Genomic DNA, 26,000 nt, shown 5'->3' with positions numbered 1-26,000 from the left:
GTACCCATTCCACATGGACTCATCAATATTTGGTATAAACTCACAAATTAATTGTCTACTGTGTATAGAAAGGATGATGCCATAAATTTCATGTTGAGAACTTAAACTTTACAAATTGCTGGAAAGATCCTGGATGGGGAGGTATGTGCCACCAAGGTGGCTAGCCTCGGTGATGTGAGTCCCGGAAATGAAGGCTCCAGCAATGACAAGTTGCTGAGAGGGTTTTTTTTAATGGGCCCTGATTTTGGGTCCAGGTTTTAGGAGTGGGCAGAAGAGCTGGGTGTGGCTAGTCACTCCTATACCTCCACTCCGGGATTTGAAGGCCTATTTAAGGCAGCTGTATTGCCTTAGTAGTGTCTGTGTGTAGAGGTGGAAAGACCTATTGCATGTTGTTCAGTGTCAGCCAGAGGCTGACGAAGACTGGACTTAATTTAGAATGGGTAAGCCCGCTCTTTGATCCTGTGTTGCTATATGGACTTTATGCTGGAGATTTATTATCTTTAATAAATCTACCTGTTTGCACCAAGCAACTTTGTGCCTGTGTGGACCTGGCGGCTACTAAAGAACGTAGTTCGCAAAATTTACACCAAAAGTAAACAAGGGGATCCAAAATGGATTGGAAGGAGCCAAAGGGGTTGCAACCATTTGTCTGTAGGCCTAGATAGCACTGATAACTGTCCAGATTGTTCGTTGTATACCCCAACTTTTTCCAGTTGCCATTTTGAAAACCCCATTCAGATAGAAGGTCCCATAATGACACAAATGCATCATGGCGGACTGACTTCTAGGAACCTAATCAGCACAATAAATGCTTTTATTTATTGAATCGTTATTTTTCACTGACTGATTATTTTAAAGAGATGCTAACGTTGGTTCTGCAATGTTAAAAGTTGCATATAAGAGAAGGTGCGCCACTTGTTCTACACCTTCGGTTTCACTTTAACTAATTGGCAGTGTTACGTGGTTTAGATATAAAAAAAATATATGTAACACAAAATCGTGATTTAAACAATAGGTCACTTTCTGAAAATAGCTTCCTGTTCAGGATGGAACATCCCAATTTAAATTTTAGTGCAGTTGTTGACTCTTTGCACAGCTATAGATGACATGTGCTTCAGCATTGATAGAATCTGCTCAAAAATCAGGGAAAAATATGAATTTCATCCCAGGCCTCGTTCACATGTGTCAAATTTTACATGGATTTCAGTGCACATTCAGAACAAAAATCGAATGGAAAGACCAATGGAGCTGAGCCCTCTATGAATCTGATGCAAATCTGCTGGTGAAACCCCACCCCAAAAAAATAAAGTTATTTTAAAAGAAAACCTTAAAGGGATTTCCCTATTACCAGGTTTTTACCATCTAATCAGGGAGCAGCCTAATGGAGAGGCAGAGATCCTGATTCCAGTGATGTGTCACTTACTGGGCTGCTTGCTGTAGTTTTGGTAAAATCACAGCTTTATCAGCAGGAGATTCAATAGAGGACTAGTAAACCTGCTGCCAAGTAATCCTCCATATTCATGAGTTCTATGTAATCCCAACCCCACAATTTATTGGCATCTTTCTGTCTATACACAGTGTACACAGAAAGATGTATACCCCTCACACACTACTGATTGGCAGCTTTCTGTGTATACTGTGCATAGGCAGAAAGATGCCAATCAGTGGTGGGGGCGGCATTATACCGAGCTCAGCATTCAGAGAACTGGTAGATCTGTAGAAGATGAAACTGTGATTTTTATTAGAACTGCAGCAAGCAGCTCAGTAAGTGATACATCACTGGAACCAGGGTCTCTGCCCCTACATTATGTTGCCCTAAGATGGGGTAGCAAAAAACCTGGTGACAGATTCACTTCAATGTCGTATCAAACAAACAAAACGATGAATAATGTAACAAAGTAATAAACAGTTAAACAAGAGGTAGAAAATTGCTGTGTAATTGGTTATCTAATCCACCGTATTCCAAAAAGGGGCTCAATGTGCAAATACAGTTTAATGCGACTATCCTTATATTACATATTTTACCCCTTTCTAAAACACTGCTGGTATAAGATACATATGTTATATGTTTTTTCTTCTGTGGATGCACCGCCGAGATTCATTGCTAAATATATATATATTAATGGCTAAAGATGATGAGAAATGTAGTCTGCAATCCATCAACACGCTGAATATTGCATATCGTCATTTATTTATATATATTTTTTGTCTTACAGTAATTAAGGAAAGCCAAAGGCGGCAACTGGAAACTGTGAGCTACTCCTCCCGATATGCTTTGGGACTCTTTTATGAAACTGGCACAGAGATTGATGTCCCCTGGGCAGCAAAGTACATCAATGATAATCCTTGCATACGCTTCATCTCCATTGATGATAAAAAACGCAATGTAGGTCAGTGGTTCCATTATTCCTCCTAAACACAGGGATAATAGAGGGTGGGGATCATCAGATATGTTGCTTAATTGAGTACTGCTGCTCTAAAGAGAACATGGATGCAGCCACAAGCCTTGGGTGACATGTAGTTGTCACCATGTGTGCACTAGATGCTATTCCTACACCTTTTCATTGCTAGGAAATTTTACATTCACCTGTTCACGGGACTATTTTTGGAAACTAATGGGTTGTCCATGCATTGATTGTTTGCAATGACGATGCAGGCACAGTGGAGCAGGCAATGGAGCTCTAGCTACTGGAAGCAGATCATGTTTAATGTATTAGTACCGCAAAGCTGCAATCTCACAGACACATCAAGTCCAATCATCTGTACAACGATGAGCATACCCCTGGCATCATGTATCTCTCCTGAATTAGCCATCTAGCATGTACTCTGCTTACAGCATCTGCATATTCATGGAAGCTGTTGCACCCTTTGTACAACTTTAATTTTATTTTCCTTTATATATAGTTACGGTATATGCTAGGAGTGTTAGGTGGGAAATCAATATACATGCATAAATGCTCCAGGAAAAGTGAAGATGTACCCTACCGTTCAAAAGTTTGGGTTCACCCAGACAATTTTGTGTTTTCCATGAAAACTCATACTTTTATTTATCAAATGAGTTGCAAAATGATTAGAAAATATAGTCCAGACATTGACAAGGTTAGAAATAATGATTTTTATTTGAAAGAATAATTTTCTCCGTCAAACTTTGCTTTCGTCAAAAAATTTTCCCTTTGCAGCAATTCCAACATTGCAGACCTTTAGCATTCTAGCTGTTAATTTGCTGAGGTGATCTTGAGAAATTTCCCCCCATGCTTCCTGAAGCCCCTCCCACAAGTTGGATTGGCTTGATGGGCACTTTTTGCGCACCATACGGTCAAGCTGCTCCCACAACAGCTCCATGGGGTTGAGATCTGGTGACTGCGCTGGCCGCTCCATTACAGATAGAATACCAGCTGCCTGCTTCTTCCCTAAATAGTTCATGCATAATTAGGAGGTGTGCTTTGGGTCATTGTCCTGTTGTAGGATGAAATTGGCTCCAATCAAGCGCTGTCCACAGGGTATGGCATGGCGTTGCAAATGGAGTGATAGCCTTCCTTATTCAAAATCCCATTTACCTTGTACAAATCTCCCACTTTACCAGCACCAAAGCAACCCCAGACCATCACATTACCTCCACCATGCTTGACAGATGGCGTCAGGCACTCTTCCAGCATCTTTTCAGTTGTTCTGAGTCTCACAAATGTTCTTCTGTGTGATCCAAACACCTTTTGATTCGTCTGTCCATAAAACTTTTTTCCAATCTTCCTCTGTCCAATGTCTGTGTTCTTTTGCCCATATTAATCATTTCCTTTTATTAGCCAGTCTCAGATATGGCTTTTTCTTTGCCACTTTGCCCTGAAGGCCAGAATCCCGGAGTCGCCTCTTCACTGTAGACATTGACACTGGCCGTTTGCGTGTACTTTTTAATGAAGCTGCCAGTTGAGGAGCTGTGAGGCGTCGATTTCTCATACTGGAGACTCTAATGTACCTGTCTTGTTGCTCAGTTGTGCAGCGGGGCCTCCCACTTCTTTCTACTCTGGTTAGAGCCTGTTTGTGCTCTCCTCTGAAGGGAGTAGTACACACCGTTGTGGGAAATCTTCAGTTTCTTGGTAACTTCTCGCATGGAATAGCCTTCATTTCTAAGAACAAGAGTAGACTGTCGAGTTTCACATGAAAGTTCTCTTTTTCTGGCCATTTTGAGAGTTTCATAGAACAAACAAATGTAATGCTCCAGATTGTCAACTAGCTCAAAGGAAGGTCAATTTTATAGCTTCTCAAATCAGCCAAACCATTTTCAGCTGGGATAACATACTTGTGCAAGGGTTTTCTAGGGTTTTCTAAACATCCATTAGCCTTCTTACACAGTTAGAAAACACAATGTACCATTAAAACACTGGAGTGGTGGTTGTTGGAAATGGGCCTCTATACACCTATGTAGATATTGCAATAAAAACAAGAAGTTTTATAGATAGAATAGTCATTTCCTACATTTAACAATGTATAGAGTGTATTTCTGATTTAATGTCATTTAATGTTAGCTTCAATGAAAAAAAAAAGTGCTTTTCTTTTCAAAAATAATGAAATTGCTAAATGACCCCAAACTTTTGAACGGTAGTGTATATTATATTTACTAAAATAAGTGGGGCAAGGAACATTGTGCTTTGATTAAATAGTTACAGATGGATTTTGTCAGATATTGCTTGTAAAAGCAAACACTTTTGCAATTTACGGTTTATTAACATTTGCAGCCGTTCTTGAAATATTAACACTTTTCTTTCATTTACAGCTTGTTGCCTAGGAAATCGACCACCGCTGCTGTTTAGCTTGTAAGAACTGCCCTGAAGTTGGCTGGGATTAGAAGGTAACAGCGTTTTCCAGCGATACTGGCCAGCTTCAAAACAGTGATTACAAGCTCAATAAAATAGAGCTTGTATGCACCGCGTATGTTCTGATGTCTGGCAGCAGTAGTTGGTATCCAAGGCAACAAGTTGTAAAATGAGAGAGAACCTGTCATCAGGCTTATGCATATTAAACTAAAGATATGGCCATAATGCCACTGGTATACTGATTTAATACATTCATTCAGTGAAGAAATCCGCAGCCTGTTTGTTTTTTTAAATCATCATTAGAAGTTTTGGTTTCCGAGCATCGGAGCAGGACTGTAGGGCGAGACTATGGGGCGGATCTTCGGCTGTGCCATGGTCCCTCTGGTGTCATTATCCTCTTCACCTCGCACCTGTGCAGCACCAGCTGCAGGGGGCGCTTGCACAGATTTATCTCGTGATGGTCTGCAGTAAAATGGCGCCGGTAGCGGCGCATGCGCAGATTGAGACCTCGGCTCGTCATTTTCCTGAAGACTTCCAGGGGGTCAATCTGTTGAAAATCAGGGACATATCACTGGAATCAGGTTCTCTGTCTCTACACTATGCTGCTCTCAGATTAGGCAGCAAAAACTGAATACAGATTCGTTTCAAGACCCTCATCGTACACATTAACCCTTGTATCTAGCGGGTACATCGACCCAGTGCTTTCTTCACCTGTGGCTGGATATGTGCACTTATCAGTATGACATCCGTTTTTTACGGATACATTGATATTCAGTAACATAGGAAACTGTAAATGCTCCTGTAAATGATTAATAGCTGCTGAGTAAGAAACGGATTGTACACGGACGGCACATGGATGACAAGTGAGAAAAAATAGTCCTACTCTCCTGGATGAGAACGGGACCGATTTTTTTATATGCTAGTGTGAACGTACCGTTAGTAATACTTTGCATACATTTGTGCCTCTGATAGTATCCCCAGTTCCTCCAGGGAAGGGATTACATTTTTTGGCTGCTATTTACACTTCACAGATGCTTTTACTCTAACGAATATTCCTAATGCAACAAGTTGAAGGGGCTGTAAATCTTCTTCCTTCATTGAAATATCTAAGAAGAAATATAATTGTGAGCAGCAAGCAGCATGTGATTGTGTTGTTTTTTTTACAGCTGGCCTTAGACGCAAGAGAGGAATTATCCAATGCTTCTGATTTTTACTCTTTCCTACTATTGGCCATTAATAAGCCCTGTTTATTTTATCACTTTTTTTCAGCCAGTATTTTAAGGGAACCTGTCGGTCAAGATGGTTTGTCAAATCTGACAGTTTAACAAACTTTGTACCATAATCAACATTAAAGGGAACCTGTCACCATTAAAATGCAGTCCATTCTGCAAACACCATGTTAAAAAGCAGAGAGAGCAGAGTAGATTGATATATAGTTTTGTGTGGACAGATTCAATCTGACTTGTGATTAGGGATGAGTGGATGCGTGGAAGTTCAGGTTCATCGGGTTTGACCAAACTTTAGTCCAAAGTTCAGTTCGGGTACCAGAACTGTATCCAAATTTTAACCAGAACCTGAACCCCATAGAAGTCAATGGGGACCCAAACTTTGGTCTCCCTCTGTCTCTCTCTCTCTTTCTCCCAGGACTCCGAACACTAAAATGGACTTATGGGAGAAGTCCGTGTTTGGAATTCAGCACCGGATACTAGGTTCAGATTCGCTTATCTCAACTTGTGATCCAATAATTTTAAACCTCGGCTCTTTCTGGGATTTTGGGTCAGTGACTGACAGTTTTCCTTGTTTAAGAGTGCATATATAGTGTAATGCAGCGACTTGCTGGCATTACGGTAATGGTCTAGGATGTGTTTTACCTGACCATATACCTTCCCCCTCAGGTGACTGGTCACATGACTGTGACATCACACAGGTCCTGTATGCACAGTAAAGGTCTGTACACATGACTGGGACAGCACACAGGACCTATACACACAGCTGACTGATCACATGACTGTGACATCAGCAAGGTCCTGTCAGTACATGTGTGTGTGTGCACAGGATATATAAACCCTGGTAATTTGAGACAGGTGTGTCCGGTGAGAGAGGCGTAAGGCCTGTTCCCGTGTGCGTGGGAACACCGTTCGTGTGAGGCCTAGTGAGGCCGAGAGTGAAGCCTGGTAGCCTGGAAGGCCGAGCCTGGATCCGGTGCGTGGATGTCAGTGGCCTTTGAGGGAGAGCCGGCTTGGTGCAGAACCCTGAAAGGCGCAGGCTGGATATCAAGTGTGGAAGACATACCAGTAGCCTACAAGGGGACGACGGCTAGAGACCCCCACCTGGGAAAGCCGCAAAGCCACAGTGGTGGCGGAATAAACGGACTGTAGCAGCCAAAACCCGCTAAAGGTAAAAACGCTGCGTTATATGGACATTTATGTTGTTGCCTAGCCGAGGGCTATAACAGGAGCCAAGTGGACGTATCTGTCGCTGGAAAGGCTCCCGAATTGTGATGTGTGTAATATGCCGGTCTGCCACTTGAGAAGCTCCCGGAGGTGATAGGTGTAAACATGCCGGGCATATACTAAGATGGACTGCGTGATTAGCGGTTTATGACGAAATAATAAACTGCATTGTGAATTATCGGAAGGACATTGCTTATGTGCCTTAATTGACCCGGTGCAGCGAGTATCCCCCATTATGATGACTAGCACTGCCTTACAATAGATACAGTGGGGAAAATAAGTATTTGATACACTTCCGATTTTGCAAGTTTTCCCACCTACAAAGAATGGAGAGGTCTGTAATTTGTATTGTAGGTACACTTTACCTGTGAGGGACAGAATCTAAAAATAAAAACCAGAAAATCACTTTGTATGATTTTTAAATAATTAAATTGCATTTTTTTGCATAAAATACGTATTTGATCACCTACCAGCCAGCAAGAATTCTGGCTCTCACAGACCTGTTAGTTTTTCTTTAAGAAGCCCTCCTACTCTGCACTCATTACCTGTGTTAATTACACCTGTTTGAACTCGTTACCTGTATGAAAGACACCTGTCCACACACTCAATCAATCACACTCCAACCTCTCCATCATGGCCAAGACCAAAGAGCTGTCTAACGACACCAGGGACAAAATTGTAGACCAGCACAAGGCTGGGATGGGCTATAGGACAATATGCAAGCTCTTGCCTCTTGGGATAAGGATGATTCTGAGAAAGGTCAGGAATCAGTTCAGAACTACATGGGAGGACCTGGTCAATGACCTGAAGAGAGCTGGGACCACCGTCTCAAACATTACCGTTCGTAACACACTATGCTGTCATGTATTAAAATCCTGCAGGGCACACACCGTTCCAACCGTGATGCATGGTTGATGAAACATCAAACTTTTGGGGTGCTTTTCAGCAAAGGGGACAGGACGACGGCACCATATTGAAGTGAGGATGGATGGGATCATGTATCGCGAGGTTTTGGCCAACAATCTCCTTCCCTCAGCAAGAGCATTGAAGATGGGTCGTGGCTGGGTCTTCCAGCATGACATTGACCCAAAACACACAGCCAGGACAACTAAGGAGTGGATCTATAACAAGCATTTTAAGGTCCTGGAGTGGCCTAGTCAGTCTCCAGACATGAACCCAATAGAAAATCTTTGGAGGGAGCTGAAACTCAGTGTTGCCCAGCGACGGCCCCGAAACCTGAAAGATCTGGAGAAGAAGAAGATCTGTATGTAGGAGTGGGCCAAAATCCCTGCTGCAGTGTCTACAAACTTGGTCAAGAACTACAGGAAACGTCTGACATCTGTAACTGCAAACAAAGGTTTCTAGACCAAATATAAAGTTCTGTTTTTCTATTTTCTATTGTATCGAATACTTATTTCATGCAATAAAATGCAATCTAATCATTTAAAAAATTACACAATGTGATTTTCTGGATTTCTTTTAAGATTCCGTCTCTTACAGTTGAAGTGTACCTACGATAAAAATTACAGACCTCTCCATTCTATGTAGGTGGGAAAACTTGCAAAATCGGCAGTGTATCAAATACTTATTTTCCCCACTGTAGCTGTCACTCACTGATAGGACCGCCCACTGGACCTAAAACCAGCAGGGCCAGTGTGTCACCCTGGCCTGGATGTCACAAATATAATAAAGCTGTGTCTGAGAGCAAGGGGGAGGTTCTCTGGTCAGGGGAACATTAGCATGCAATACCTCCTGTCTCAGGCCAGTAGGGGGAGCAGGCTGCCCCTATAAAAGCTGGAACTGGGGGCAGGGTTAGAGAGAACTGGACGACCTGTCTCTGGATTGAGAGGTGTCCCAGAGCAGTGAGGGACAGTTGTATTACACCCTAAGAGGACGTGTGGCAGTAGGAGAGCCACAAGCCAGGGACAAGAGGTGAAGTGAGTCTGTCCTGGCAGATAAAGAAACTAATCCACCAGACTTTGGCGTCTGAGGCTGTGAGAATTCCACGTCCTACAGCAGATTACCAGTCCACAGTGGACTGTATGTTCCTTGGCCTAAGAAGCCCGGAGGGTCCGCCACACCAGAAGGGACCAGCAAAACCGTACCAGGCCGGGAATAGAAAGGGACCTAAGTTGCAGGCCATACGGGCGAGAAGACACGGTGAGCTCGGGAACGTGGGCTGTTACCCTATAAGGAGGAAATAGCCAGAAGGAGCGCAGAGAGCACGGTAGGCCTACACCCTCACCTTGACCAGGGCCAATTTCCCGTTTGCTCTCAGACGTCCAGGCCCCCCCCTCCTAGCCGGGCCTGTTTGTGTGTCAGTTCACCTGTTCTAGTAAAGACCCTGGACTGCAACCTTTTGTCTGTGTGCTCCTTGCTCCTCCAGCACTAACGGCGCTGGGACGCACTACACCATCACCCCCATCTTCTACTATACTGCCCTGGGGACGCACTCTTCCCGTGGGGAGTCACACTACCCCAGCTGCATACACCATCAGCCCCAGCGGTCTGCCTTGCAGCGGCGGTTCGCACTGACCGCAATCCACGGGTGGCGTAGTCGGACATTACCAACAGCACATGGCAGGCTACCAATGGTCTGACCACCCTGAGCCACAGAACCGGGTTGCCACTACTACCCCCATCGTTTCCCGATTGCCCGGCTCCGAGTGCCCCACGGCCCAGGGGGTGAGTCACCAGGACCGAAGTTATTTTTGTGCATTAGGCAGAGGAGGCAAACTGTATGCCAACGAATGATCACATTAATGATTGTCACACAGGCTTCATTGTATCACTGTGCATGCCACTCGTGTATAAGCGTAGCAAATTATTAACATGTCTATTCATTCTGCAATTTCCATAATTGGAAGACTTTTAATTCTTGGTGTTGCAGTTTCTATGTTGAGTGTATGTATCTGAAAAGTTTCATCTTGAATCATCAGAGAATCTCTAGGTGAGTAAAGCTGCCGTGTGGCTGGGGTGTCCATATATAACAGTGACATCATTCTTTTTCAATTGGTGTATAAATATCAAACTACCTCACAGTGTCTAGAGGTTGTATCTATGGAAAACCTCAGCTTTAGTGACAAATTAATTGCCCTGGGTGTTCAAATTCTAGTGTGAAGATATCGTGCTATGGAAAAAAAAAGCCATGGGCAAAATGAAGCAACCTGTCAGCACTTAAAGGGAAATTAACATTTGAAGAAAGTAGGTTAGCCGTACATCAGTTCTGAATATTTAATCTTATGAATAAGGCATGCTATAGTATGGTTACTATATTAGCCAAAAGTGCTTACATTGCTTAAATCTACTGATTTAGAGAGAGGGGGACTCTCGTTCAGATGCCGACAGGTATAGTCCCGCTCTCCTTGATTGAGGCTATCATGCCACTCCTGCCTTTTGTGGTCAAATACAGCATAACAAATAGGAGATTTTCCAGCTGATTCTTGATTAAAATAATTTAAAACCTTTTATTCCATGTGTTAAAAACTGGCACTCACAATAAATCCAAGCATGATGTAGTTTACTACACGTTTCAGACTAAACTAATGCATGATTAAGGGCTTTGCTTAACCCCTTCACCCCCGAAGGTGGTTTGCACGTTAATGACCAGGCCAATTTTTACAATTCTGACCACTGTCACTTCATGAGGTAATAACTCTGGAACGCTTCAAAGGAACCTGCTGATTCGCAGATTCTTTTTTTTGTGCTTCATGATAGTGGTAAAATGTATTTTATGTGACTTGCGTTTATTTGTGAAATAATTGGAAATTTGGCAAAAATTTCGCAATTTTCAAACTTTGAATTTTCATGCCCTAAAATCAGAGAGATATGTCACACAAAATGGTTAATAAATAATATTTCCCACATCTCTACTTTACATCAGCACAATTTTGGAACCAACATTTTTGTTGGTTATTAAGTTATAAGGCTATGTGCCCACGATGCAGAAATGAAGCAGAAAATTTTTGCAGCATTTCTGCATCTCCCTGGCAGAAAAAACGCATGCAGATTGTGCATGCGTTTTTCCTGCAGAATACATGCGGAATACATGCGGATTCACATGCGTACCCACATGCGTTAACGCATGTGTTTCCGCATGCCGGTTGACAAGCACTTTTCAGGCGATAGCATCACTTGGAAAGTGCTTGACAACTAGGTCACACTATATAAATCCATGCAAAAGACATGGATTTATACAGTGTGACTGTAAAAATAAAGCTATACTTACCCCCGATCCCCCGCCGCGTGTGCTGTCGCGCTCGTCCTGGCTTCTTCCGGGTTGCCGGCATCTTGCGAGACAGCCTGCGGTCACATGACCGCGACGTCATCTCAGGTCCTGGAAGGAGAAGCGCTGCAGGGGCCGCCGGACAGGTGAATATAAACTTTATTTATTATTTTATTCTTTTTTTCACAGGTAGAATGGTACCCAGGTCTCGATGAGAGTCTTCTCTCCTCCAGAACTGGGTACCATCCGCACATAGAGACGCATATAATCCGCTTGTACAAATGTACAGACACGGATTCTATGCGTCTCAATGCAAGTCAATGGCGGCGCTTCCGCAAAATTAATGAACATGCTGCGGATTTATTTGCGCTGCATAAACGCTGCGGCAAAATCCGCAGCATGTGCATTGACATTGCGGAATACCATTGGGGACCATGGGGTGCGGATTACCATGTGTTTTTGATGCATTTCCGCTGCGGAAACGCATGAAAAACGCATCGTGGGCACGCAGCCTAAGGGTTAAAGAAGTTGTGCACTACTTTAGATTACCACCCCAATGTATCCCCCTGGGGCCCCTAAGACTTTTTGTAAATACCTTCCATTGCAGATAATGCCTGTGAGCGGCGCGATCGGTGGCCGCTCGCTGACGTCACGACAAGTGAGGCGTGACTCAGCGCTGGGGTCCCCGCGGTGGCTGCTGGGTTGTGGGCGGGGTTACACCCCCGCTTCACACCCAGCATCCACCGCACGCTTTCCCAATGAATGGGGAGAGGCGGAGCGCGCGGTGGATGCCGGGTGTGACGCAGGGGGGTAACCCCGCACACAGCCTGGCATCCACCGTGGAACCAGGAAGAAAAAGATCCCCAGCTGCTGCCAGCACTTATCGTGACATCAGCGGATGTCAGAGCCGGCTGCAGCCGGGGGTCACGTGATGCCTGTGAGCAGCCAGTGATAGCAACGCTCACAGGCATTATCTGCAACGGAAGGTATTTACAAAAAGTCTTAGGGGCCCTGGGGGGATACATTGGGGGGGAATCTAAAGTAGTGGACAACCCCTTTAACCCCTTTAAGGCCCATGATGTACTAATACGCGTCTGTGCCCTGGGACTTAAGAGCCTGACCCGTATTAGTACGTCATTGCGATCGCGCGTGCACACAGGCTGTGTGGGCGTGATCGCCGCCGGGTGTCAGCTGATTGTCACAGCTGACACCTGGTACTATGTGCAGGGAGCGGTCCCACACCGCTCCCGACACATTAACCCCCGCAATGCTGCGATCGAAGTCGATCGCAGCATTGCGTTGGCTAAGGGGAGGTGATCGCAATACTCACCTCCTCTTCCGGCCTCCAGCGCTGTCTGCCTGACCAAACAATCTTCTCACTGTGCAGCGCTGACTGCCTGCATGGCACAGGGATGGTGCTCCATCCCTATGCTATGCAGGGGATCAGAATAAAAAAAAGTGAAAGTCCCAGAGTGGGACAAAGTAAAAAAGTAAAAAAAAATCTCAGAAAGTGAAAAAAAAAAAAAAAAAAAAAAATTGTAAAAATATTTTAAAAAAATAATCCACCAAAAATAAAAATATAATGTACCCATCAATAAATATTATTATGAAAAAAAAAATAAACAAACAATAAAAGTACACGTCCGTAACGACCTGACCTATAAAACTGTCCCACTAGTTAACCCCTTCAGTGAACACGGTAAAAAAAAAAAAAAAAAAAAAAACGAAGCAAAAAACAATGCTTTATCATCATACCGCCAAACAAAAAATGGAATAACATGTGATCAAAAAGACGAATATAATTAAAAATGGTACCACTGAAAATGTCATCTTGTCCCGCAAAAAATAAGCCGCCATACAGCTCCATCGTCCGAAAAATCAAAAAAGTTATAGCTCTCAGAATAAAGTGATCCAAAAAAATAATTTTTTCTATAAAATAGCTTTTATTGTGTAAAAGCGCCAAAACATAGAAAAACGATATAAATGTGGTACCGCTGTAAACGTACTGACCCGAAGAATAAAGCTACCTTATCAATTTTACCACACGTGGAGTAGAACAATTCGTGAATTGTTGGTTTTTGTTTATTCTGCCTCCCAAAAGCTGGAATAGAAAGCGATCAAAAAATGTCACATGCCTGAAAATGGCACCAATAAAAACGTCAACTCATCCTGCAAAAAACAAGCCGTCGGATGGCTCTGTCAGCCAAAATATCGAAAAATTATAGCTCTCAAAATATGGCGATGCAAAAACTAGATTTTACAAAATATGTGTCTTTTAGTGTGTGACAGCCGTCAATCATAAAAACCTGATATCATTCTGGTATCTCTGTAGTCGCGCCGACCCGAAGAATAAGGTCGTCTAATCACTTATACCGCACTAGGAACGGCATAAAAAATAAATGCTAGGGCTGGGGTTGGGGTTAGGGTTGTGCTAATGTTAGGGTTGGGGTTACGGTTGTTTTTCTTTTCAAAAGTAAATAATGTTCACTATACCCCTTGATAAAATCCTTGAGGGGTGTAGTTTCCAAAATGGGGTCACTTGTGGGGGGTTTCAACTATTTAGGCACATCAGGGGCTCTCCAAACGCGACATGGTGTCCGCTCTCGATTCCAGACGATTTTGCGTTCAAAAAGTCACACAGTGCTCCTTCCCTTCTGAACTCTGCCGTGCACCCAAACACTGTATTTTCCCCACATATGGGGTATTCGCGTACTCAGGAGAAATTGCACAAAAGTTTTTGGGATCCATTTTCTCCTCTTACCCTTGTGAAAATAAAAAAATTGGGGCTAAAACATCATTTTCATGGAAAAAGTTTGATTTTTTTATTTTCACTGCTCCATGTTATAAACTTCTGTAAAGGACTTGGGGGTTCAAGGTGCTCACCACACATCTAGATAAGTTCCCTGAGGGGTCTAGTTTCCACAATGGTGTCACTTGTGGGGGGTTTCCACTGTTTAGGCACATCAGGGGCTCCCCAAATGCAACATGGCGTCCGCTAATTATTCAAGCAAATTTTACATTCAAAAAGTCAAATGGCGCTCCTTCCCTTTCGAACCCTGCCGTGCGCCCAAACAGTGGTTTTCCCCCACATATGGGGTATCTGCTTACTCAGGAGAAATTGCACAACAAATTTTGGGGTCCATTTTTTCCTGTTACCCCTGCGAAAATACAGAAAATACAGAAAACCAGAAGGGAAGGCGCACTGTGTGACTTTTTGAACACAATATTGGCTGGAGTCGAGAGAGGATGCCATGTCACGTTTGGAGAGCTCCTGATGCGCCTAAACAGTGAAAACCCGCCACAAGTGACCCCATGTTGGAAACTACACCCCTCAAGGATTTTATCAAGGGGTATAGTGAACATTTTGAACCCAGGGCTACGACACAGAATTTGATAACATTAGGTCATCATATTGAATATGTTGTCAGTCTTGAGTGCAAGTGCTCGTTACTCGAGTTTGCATCGGGTATGCACCAAGTATCGCGCTTTTACACAATAAAAAACTTTTATAGCAAAAATAATTTTTTTTTGCATCACTTTATTCTGAGAGCTATAACTTTTTTATTTTTCAGCTGATGGAGCGATATGGCAACTTTTCTTTTACGGGACCAGATGATGTACCATTGCGGTACCATTTTTATTTATATTCGTCTTATTGATCACGTTTTACTCCACTTTTTGTTTGGCGGTATGATGAAAAAGCACCGTTTTTTTTGCTTAGTTTTTTATTTTTTACCGTGTTTACTAAAGGGGTTAACTAGTGGGACAGTTTTATAGGTTAGGTCGTTCCGGACGCGGTGGTACCAAATATGTGTACTTTTATTGTTTTTTCCATAATATATATTTATGGGTGCAATATATATATATATATCTATATATATATATCTATATATATATATAGATATATATATATATATATATATATATATATATATTTTTTTATATTTTTTACAACTTTTTTTTACTTAGTCCCACTATGGGACTTTCACTTTCTGCAGTCAGATCGCAGTTATAATGTATGGCAGTGAAGGATCAGTGTTATACATTATGACCTGTCAGCCCTGCAGACACAAGTTACTTTGATTGTGCAATGCGCATGATCAAAGTAACTTGCTGGTGTCTTTTTGTCCTAGATGTCGTCATGACAACATCAGGTCACCATGGCAACGATTGGGACCCTGTGCTGACAGCCGTGTCTCTGATTCAAAGTAAGAGGGACTGCTTTCCTCTCCCTGCTCCCGAAATGCTGCGATCGACTTTGATCGCAGCATTTCGGGGGTTAATGTACCGGGAGCGGACCACTCCTGGCACTGAGTGCCGGCTATCAGCTGTTAGTATCAGCTGTCACCTGGTGACGATCTCGCTCACACAGCCTGTGTGGGGGCCCTATCACCGGTCAGTAATAGTATGTCCCTGGTCCAATTGGCCCTAGGGCACATGGACGTACTATTACTGACCACGTTATAAACGGGTTAATCTGAAATGCGTAGGGAACTACATTATGCTTGGATTTATTGTGATTGCCACTTTTTACAATATGGAAGAAAAGTTTTTGAAATGTTTTAATCAAGAATCGACTAGAAAATCTATTTGTTAGACTCTCATTCAGTCAGCCAAACAATGTCTGCATTAAACGGCCAAGCATGGAGAAGTTGGCTACATTTAAGGTTATTGGATAATCCCTTAAAAAGATGAAATTTAAGGAAGAAATAAAATAATTGTTTCCACAACTGCAAGAGAAAAACACAGCTGTGAAAAGGGCTCTCCTTTCTGTTAGTTCATGCATTGCTAAATGAAAAAAAATACGGAATACTTACCTACTGGCTTAGCGCCACTCCTACAATCTCCCGCTGCATCTCCTGGTGTCAATAAGTGGCTGCAGCCTTTCTATATTCCATCAGGGCAGACCGTCGTCGGACACCGCAGGGAGTCCAGAGTTCTGACTCTGGTGCAGGAAGACAGTATACAGGCTGAAGAAATTAAGAAGGGGTTGCCCAGTAGTGAACAAATCCTTTTATGGAAATGAAATATATAATCAATAAGGGAAAATTATAACAGCAGTAGAGTTACATTTAGTTGACAAAAAGGTGAAACTGGATATACCAGTATTGTAAGCACATAGGGGCTTTTTGCTGTAGGTGTCAAACTCGGCACCTTAGCTCCTGAGCCCTGAGCTTCAAAGCAAACACATGGTCTGTAATTAGCCAGGATATCTCCTATTCAGCCCATGGTCAGGACTATAAAAAGCTGAATGATACAAAGAGAAGTTGTTCACATGTGAGTGCTGTGTATGGTGATGTGATCCATAATTTACTTCTCCTTCCCTCAAGGAAACAGAAAATAACTGTAGATGGAAAAGTTTAGGTATTTCTGTTATCTCCCCCTTTTTATTTTAGAACTGTTTTGCATATTTGTGTGTCATTTCATTTTTATCTGTTTATATCTTTTATTGTGAGCACTGTATATTTTTATATTAAAGCTTAAAATCTTTAAGTTTGACCCTTATATGCTCTAAAGAACCTATAGCCTTTAAGAGAGTGTGTGATCTTTTGATTGTCTGCCAGTAACATAGATTGGGGACTCATCACCCCGTGTGTTTGATGAGTGGTGGCAGCAAGTTAATAAATCGGGGTGTGCTGAATGTGTCGGGGTATGATTTATGCTTACTTTATAGCCTAAAACTGAGATCGAGTGCTGGATTGAGTGAGAGGAGATAAATTACCCCTTGCTGGCGCACCCCACGTCATGTGCTGAGAAGTGTGTACGTGACACCTTTAATAAAGGATAAATAACCAGAAACAGCCATTTGTGGACAGATGTATGGCTTGGCTAATTTACCTAGTGAAGTCACTAAACTTTTTAAAGGGTCGGGCGCTGACCTATGGGATAGATACCATTACTAGATGGCATTAATGGGATTCTTCTTTTCTTTTAGAAGAGAGAGGTAATTTGCATTAAACCTAGTGTTTAATTTTTAATTTGTTCTGTTGTTAATGTATTGTTAGCTCTGTTAGAAGAGAGTCAAGATGACAAGATTATTACAAGGTATCCTTCTACTTAGACATTCAGCAAAATTCTGTAATATGTAGAGGCTAATAGCATTTGTTTAATTTCACTACAGCACCCCCACAGGGGGAATAAAAATTATACAGCGCATATTGAATTCAATACGTTTTCAATAATGCATTGGCGCGACCAAGGCTAGAGATTTATTGATGACGCTCTTCACTGAAATTTATAAGGGTCTTGAATATGGAACACCCCCACCCCACCTCCTCTATTGTTTCATAATATCCTAATAGTGTCTAAACTGGACAACCCCTTTAACTAACAAAACAAAGTTGTGCATCAACAAGCATAATTCTATTGTACCCCAGCTGCCTGTAAATCTCATCACTCTGATTGCTGGTAGGTTCACATTTAATGACATACCAATGAGGATTATAAAATGCTCAGGAAGGCACAATTAAATAGAAAAATCAATGGATATTTCAAATAAAGGACATTTTGCACTGGTCGAATGCTAATTACCATTATTGTTTTACATAGGTAGCATTCATGAATGAGCAAACACTCATTTATTAGCTGCTCACATCCGAGTGTGGTCTGATTTTCACAGACAGAATGGAGAAGATGGAGAAAAAAAATTTTCAACTTCTCCTTATTAGAGAAAGTCGGATCACACTCTGATCAGAGTGTGATTACCATAATCTGCCTAGAGAAAATACGTTGGTGTGACCTTAGCTTTATGGGCCTTTAGTAAAGTGGCCTTTACTAAGTAGTAATGGAAGATTGTATGCCAATCTTAATTTTAATGCTTGGGATCCTATGGTATCGTCTCACTATGATGTAATTGGGCCCATTCGAAACTAGGTGTTCTATTTTTGCCAGAAACAGGCTTTTACTGCTGTAGAGTATTCAGTGCAGTCATATCAGTGTGTCCAATGTATGTCACGTCATGTGTGTCTAATTATATTCCATGACTAAAACCACCAAAATCCAGACACCCCTTTAAAGTTTCAGTGACCATCCCCGAATATCCCCTGAATATTATTGCAATAAGTAAATATAGAGTACGAATGTATTTTTATTCGGGAACTGGAAAGTTACTGACTTCGTTCCTGAAACGGGGATGGGACTATGGGATAAATAGGCTTTTGATGCAATTTTCTTTCATAGTAATTTAAATAAAAATCCAACGAAAATAAGGAAAATGACCAAATTAATGGAACAACCAAAACCTGTTACTTTCCTGTCTGCCGTCTTAACCAAAAGGAACAGCTAAAAGTCAGCAATGTTTTGCTAAAAGCTATTTTATGCTTCGGCCATGGATATTAAGAGTACTTTTTATGTAAATCTTCCATGAAAACAACAAGTTCAGCGTCTGAATGGAAATTGGAACTCAGTTGTTGATGAACTAACAGAAAGGAGAGCCCTTTTCACAGCTGTGTTTTTCTCCTGCAGTTATGGCTACAATTATTTTATTTCCTCCTTAAATTTCATCTTTTTAAGGGATTATCCAATAACCTTCAATGTAGCCAACTTCTCCATGCTTGGCCAAAATAATCCAGATGACTAAATTCAGTTATACCATTTACCTCATGTCTTCCTACTACACAAAGCATCTTTTTTTAACACAGTTGTAGACAGAATCCATTTGTGTCCACGTTGCGGTGAGCAGGTACAGGCGTGGTGATTGTGTCTGTGCTTTATAGTCATATAATCTACGTATGTGGGGCCATTGGATCAGCTAATGGATACAGCTACTTCTTTACAGTTTTGGAGCCTCAATTCAGCTTGGTCCCATACCCTTGCCTCTTAGGCCGGGTTCACATCATGGAATTCAGACGTATCTGCCGACGGGGACATTGACTGTAATGATGCAAATGGAGTTACTTGTCCATGTCTAAACTCGTCCTTGGCAGTGTCCAACAAAGCAGTTGACCATGTTTTTATGCCTGCTTCGTTAGAGGTAGACACTGCAAAAAATGAGGTGGAGCAGATCACAAAGTGACTCCGCTTCATTAAGGTCAATGGCCCCATCAGCAATGTGTCTGAATACTTTTTTTCAGGGTTTCAAACCAAAGCCGTGACTGAGCCGATGACGTGTGGCTAAAAAGTGATGTGAACATTACCTTAGACCTTATTCAGATGTTGATTTTTTTTCTCCTACATGAAACAATAGACCAATTTTCGTGAGTGTGCTAGATTACATTTTCATCAGGATTTGGACACTCGGACAGTTTTTACCATCAGTGTTTTTGTCTTATGCTAAAAAATACTGATGGAAGTTTTTCAAGCTTTCCTTATCAAGCAGTCAGCGAAAAAGAGATATGTTTGGGGTTTTTTTTACAGGCCAGTAGACCTATATTGGTGAGTTGGATTTTTGATTAGCATCAAAATCGAACATGTCTTCTTTCTTTTCATTTTGTGAACACTTAGGCCACAAAAAAAACCCTCGGAAATGTGAATAGCTCCCTAGACTATAATGGGCATGTATTCTATCAGTGAAAAGTACAGATAGAACACGTTCGTGAAACACAGACGTCAGAATGAGATCTTGGATTGTTAAAGGGAGTCTGTCAGCAGGCTTTTCCTATGTAATCTGACAGCACCATGAGGAGGGACAGAGATCCTGATTCCAGCGATGCATCACTTAGATAACTTGGTGCAGCAGATAGTCACAGTTTTCTCTGCTGCATACCTAGCAGAGCTCAGTTGTTGAACTGTGTATAACCCTGATCACACCACAGCTTTCTATGTACATTGTATAGTGACAGAGCTGCTAATCTGTGATGGGGGTGTGGTTGGACTGGGACGCACGAGGTCAGTTGTCCTGTAGTGATAATTTCCTGCTGATAAAACACTGATTATATTGAAACCGCAAAACACAGCCCAGTAAGTGACATTGCTGGAATCAGGGTCTCTGTCCCTACATCATGCTGCTCTACAGATCACATAGCAAAAACTTGGTGACAGATTCCCTTTTATCAGGCAGGTCTCCACTATGATGAGAAATGTAATAGAAATGGCCTCATCATACAAGAGACAGGAAGCTGTATTTTATAAGTTTCTCGAATTGATAGACTGTACATTTATGGGACCTACCACCAATTATTCACAGTCTCACTGTAGCATTTCAGATATCTTTTGGGGATATTGACTGTTAAACAGGTAGTCTGAGAGAAGAAATATGAGCTTATTCTATTACTGAAGATCATCCATATATGATCAAATTGCAATACCAGACATAGTATACATGCAGACATGGCACATTTTGTAATCCTGCCAATGATCCAGCAGGTGAATTGACAGAACCCCTGAGATCATTGTGATGAAAATGTATGCCACAGAGTGAGAACTAGCACTTGAATAGTTGACGATATATATATATTTTTTCCTTGTTGGGTGTAGGGGGTTGGCGGGTGAAGAAGACGCCGAGGTAAGAAGGGGTTGTTTAATTATTTTGTAATTGTTATGTATTTATGTTATTTATGATAAAGAAATGTTTGTGGTGAAATCCCTATGGCCGATTATTGTATGCCGGTTTTCCGATAGGCTTTGCCTAAGGCCGTCCCTGGGATGCAGGAGGTCTGCCCAGAGAGGGAACCATACAATAGATAGGGATTTAGCTACACTACACTGCTTAGACCTTAGAGAGTTAAGTCAGGGGTTGCATCATCAATTGGGAGGGGTTTAATATAGTTTTATAGAAAACAATTTCGGGTTGCAGACAGTAGAGAGGAGCAGAAGTTAGAGAGTGACTTAGGCAGTGAGACTGCCGTCAGGGGAGGTCTGTGGAAGGCCACCACAGTTCTAGGTTCATGACCCGAATGCACAGAACCGGTGTAGGTCCTGTTCCTTAACAGAGATAGAGACAGAGTGTAGAGGAAGACTGAGCAGACAGGAAAACACTCCATTAGCAGATGCAGCCGTGAAGAAGAAATGTTTTAATGGTGCACGTTGTCACAACAGAATGAGGGCAAGTTTGATACTGAATTTGGTCGGCAGTACAGTCCTAGTCTCACAGCCTGTTAGAGGTGCTCAAGGCAAGGCCTCCATATCCCTAGAGGGGAGATTCTCAGCTGGGTCACAGAAGAAGTGGATGGTGTTGGATCTCAAGACAGGAAGAGAACGAACACTAGAAAGGCATACTACCAAGGGTACTTCACTAACTAAAGAACTTGTCTTGATCTGTATACTGCAGCCGTGTATGGAAGAATTGCACAGTAAAAGTGAGTCTGTTAACCCGGATCTACAATCTCCTGTCTAGCTTGAAGTCGTTTCCAGTCACATGGACAGTGTAACAGTGAGTACAGAGAATCCTCCAGGGCAGCACAAACTCCTGTCTAAGTCCTTAATAGTAGAGGGGCCATTGGGCGAAGAGAATAGAGTTTCAGCACAAAGCGTGAAGGTAACGGCCCTGGGTGCTCCCCTCTACAAGTGGCGCTGCGAGCAGGGTACGAGCTCCTGGAAAGTAAAGAAAATGAAGAAAAAAAAGAAAGCGGGGAAACCAAGAAAAGGGAAAGAAACAAGTACCTTACAGGTGAAGAAACAGAAGAAAAGTGCCAGAATGATGGATGGCTAGATGTTAAGTGACAGAAAAGAAGAATTCAGTACCTTAAAAGTGAATAGTAACGTAAGCGCCAGAATGGTGGATAGCGAGAAGTGTCCCAAGATAGCGATTCCTGCGGGTCCAAGAAGTGATCCGGCCCATCGTGAATGTGGTAAGAGACTAAGAGCGCGAAAACGGTGTGCACGGCCCACCAGATGACCATCCTTCACGGGGTGGGGTGTTCCAGAACCAAGATCCTGCCCAAGAGAGGTGGAGCCACACATAAGAAGGCACGTACCGGGAGGAAAGAGGCCTTACTTGGTAAGAGACAGCGAGATCAATGGGCAAGAGGCAGAGTTGAGACGAGTGACTGCGGAGATATCATCCGGGTCACTAGTACGACCACCGGAAAGGCGGAGCTTATTGAGCGGGAGATGCACCAGAAGTGACTTGCTGGCGCCATTCTGCTTCCAGCACAGCAGGAAGACGTGTATCCAGAGCTGCTACTGAGAAACATGAGCCGCACCGTATGTTTCGTTCGGGAGTCCGAAGTATTGGACTGCACACCCGATGAGCAGTTCATTCACCTGGCTACCTCAGGGCCGCAGCCAGGAAAATGGTATTGAAGGAGGAGAAAGAAATCCCGATGTTGGCCGCCGCACGCTGGGAGGCCGTACCTGTTAGAACCCTCCTGTTTGTTTTCTCCATCTTGTGTTTTGCGGTTACGTGACCATCTGCCTTTATATTCCAGCTCCGCCCTTTTGGCTGTGCTGGACTTCAGTGTTTGACTGTTTCTCTAGCCAGGTGCCTCTGTGCCTTTCTCTGTCAGTTCGTTTGGTCCTTCTGGGATCTCTAGTACCTTTTTGTCTGTTTGTCTTTTTGTGTTCTGCAACAACTTCTCTGTTTAGGAGGTGTCCCATTTTTTGTTCCAGTCCTTAGTTCTTTTAGGGACCCCTCATCTAATGCTATAGGTCTTCGTTCAGACTAGCCGAGGACTAAGGCGGGTCTGTTCGCTAGGAACAGGCAGCCCGCTACATCGTAGAGATTCAGCTTAGTTTTACTGTAGGGATAGTTTTCCCTTATCTTTCCTTAGTACATGTTGCAGATCGTAACAGTAAGTCCAGCCCAAAAAAACTAAAATGAAAGAAATTCGAGGATCAATATGGTTTCCATCCAGGATTTGGCTCAACGCTTGCAGGGATTGTCTCTGGAGGTGGCCAAGCTCCAGCAACACGTGAGTAGCTGTTCTGAAGCGCATTTTGTGGACCCCAAGGTAAGACTGCCTGATGTTTTTTATGGTAAACTGCAAGATTTTTTTTCCATTAAAAATGCTTGTTTGTTATATTTTCGTTTGAGACCAAGGTCCCCTGGTAATGAATCACAGCGCATTGGTTTTATTAAGTCACTTTTGCGCAAAGAACCACAGGGTTGGGCCTTTTCTCTCCAACCTAATGATCCATGTTTAAGGTCTGTAGAAGAATTTTTTCTGCTATGGGGCTATTATATGACGATCCTGATCGAATCTCATCTGCTGAGGCAGAACTCAGGCGTTTGAATCAGGGGTCAGGTGATGTTGAAAATTATTGCACACACTTCAGAAGATGGGCCTCAGAGGTTAAATGGAATGATCCTGCTCTGAAATGTCTATTTCTTGCTGTTCTGAGTGAAAGGGTTAAGGATTTGCTAATTGCATTCCCCGCACCTGAGACTCTGCAGGATGCCTTGCAATTAGCTGTTCGTGTGGATAGGAGCTGAGATTTAGACAGAATGAGGTAAAGACTCCTGTAATGCCAGGTGCTAGTCCCCAGAAAATCTGCTCTGACGGCGGAGAACCGATGGAGGTTTGGGCGAAGTCGCTCCCCTCTCAGGAAAGAGACCAGAGGTTCGCCGAGAGATTGTGTCTTTATTGTGGTAAGGCTGACCATTTGATTAAGTATTGTGAGCTTCGTTTAAGTAAGGAACAAAAGAAAAGGTCAGTTACGCCCGTATAGCTTGTTTACGCTCTGCAGGAGTATTTCTTTCTGGGAGTACTACTTTGCAGGAAAATTTGATTGAATTTCAGGTATTTGTGGATTGTGGTTCAACACTTAATGTGATTGATAAAGGGTTTTTGGAAAACCTTAAATTGAAATCCAAACCTTTGTCATCACCTATTTCTGTGATTGCAATTTATAAAACTCCCTTGAAATGTATTACTCACAAGGTTGCTGCATTTCCCCACACTATCAATGGAGTTCACCTAGAAAATTTGGACTTGGTTGTATTAGATAATTTACCCTCTCTGGTCGTTCTAGGATTGCTTTGGTTAAAACTGCACAATCCTTTGCTGAACTGGTCTACTAATGTGATTAAGTCTTGGAGTCCGAAGTGCTATGATAAATGTTGTAATGATCGCATTGCGGCTGTGGAAAAAGGGGAATTACCTGTACCTATTCAAGATTTTTGGAGGGTTTTTTCAGAGGAGGAGTCGCAAGTTTTACCTCCTCATAGGGATTATGATTGCGCCATTGAGTTTGTTCCTGGAGCTACTCTTCCCAAGAGTCGCTTGTTTAATCTGACTATCTCTGAAAGAAAGGCTTTGGAGGAGTACATACAGACTAGCCTGGCTGCTAGTCACATTAGACCTTCTAAATCGCCTATGGCAGTTGGATTTTTGTTTGTTAAAAAAAAGGACGGGGGTTTACGTCCATGTCTGGATTTTCATGAAATTAATAAGATTACAGTACGCAATTCCTACCTATTGCCGTTAATTCCTGAATTGTTTAACCAGTTGGTGGGGGCCAAGTGGTTCTCTAAAATTGATCTCCGGGGGGCATACAATTTGTTACGAGTGAAGGAGGGTGATGAATGGAAAACTGCTTTTAACACTCCGGTAGGTCATTTTGAGAATCTGGTGATGCCTTTTGGTCTTACCAATGCACCTGCATTTTTTCAGAACCTTATGAATGACATCCTGAGACCTTTGATTGGTAAGAATGTGGTTGTGTATTTGGATGACATTTTGATTTATTCACCAGATCTAAAGTCCCATTGACAGAGTGTACGTGAAGTCTTGCAGTTATTGAGTGATAATTCACTCTTTGCTAAGCTGAAGAAATGTGAGTTCGCTGTTTAGGAGGTGTCCCATTTTTTGTTCCAGTCCTTAGTTCTTTTAGGGACCCCTCCCCTAATGCTATACGTCTTCGTTCAGACTAGCCGAGGACTAAGGTGGGTCTGTTCGCTAGGAACAGGCAGCCCGCTACATCGTAGAGATTCAGCTTAGTTTTACTGTAGGGACAGTTTTCCCTTATCTTTCCTTAGTACATATTGCAGATCATAACAGTACCGCATCCGGAGCTGGGCCTGGTCCAGCACGAAATCCACATGACATATTGGACCCAAAAGGATGGGGAAAGCAAGATGCCTCCGTTGGAGTGGATCAGCGAGACAGGTCGGTGTACTCCCCCTGGGCCATCTGAATACCTTCAGATGGTCGAAGAGGAAGAAGAGCTTTCCCTTCCTGCCTTGCTTCATTGGTCCAGTCTTGCGGGTTGTTGATGGGTGACTATAGCAGCCCGGGGCCGAGCAATTATTTTGGTATTTAATAATTAAATAGAGTAAAAAAAAATGTTCTGAAGCTATATTCTCTTTGAAAGCAATAGACAATAAATGAGCTTCCCAGAAGTAATCAGGGCATGAAATCAGCACTTTACTCTAAAGTACTTAATAAATGAAGCTTTTGCTAACATATCACAACATAAACGTTAGTATATATCTTGGCTCTATTGTGAGGTTTGATCTGAGGTTAGTAATGTAATATATCAACCAAGCAAACCCGGAAACAGGACACCTGTAATTAATAGACAAGCATAAAAAAAGAATATGACCCAGACATTAAAAATCTGAAATTACAGAATTAAATTCTTCTATGCTCAAAAAAATTTGTATTCGCATGAATGGCTTCAATTAATTTTTTCATT

General features: G+C 42.5%; 1 protein-coding gene across 1 annotated transcript in view; it reads left to right on the top strand.

Moving 5' to 3' along the window:
- RNLS (renalase, FAD dependent amine oxidase) overlaps positions 1–26,000 on the top strand; it is a 228,762-nt gene that overhangs the window by 167,325 nt on the left and 35,437 nt on the right. Inside the window, exon 5 of the mRNA XM_073685515.1 lies at positions 2,217–2,390. Coding sequence (XP_073541616.1) covers positions 2,217–2,390 — 174 coding nt within the window. The remainder of the gene's footprint in view (positions 1–2,216; positions 2,391–26,000) is intronic.

This window comes from Phyllobates terribilis, unplaced genomic scaffold (genome assembly GCF_046119375.1).
Source record: "Phyllobates terribilis strain yellow unplaced genomic scaffold, ASM4611937v1 Scaffold_5__5_contigs__length_657084704, whole genome shotgun sequence".
Lineage (NCBI taxonomy): Eukaryota > Metazoa > Chordata > Amphibia > Anura > Dendrobatidae > Phyllobates > Phyllobates terribilis.
The sequence above is the reverse complement of the archived record's forward strand: the minus strand, read 5'-3'. Positions and strand labels throughout refer to the sequence as shown.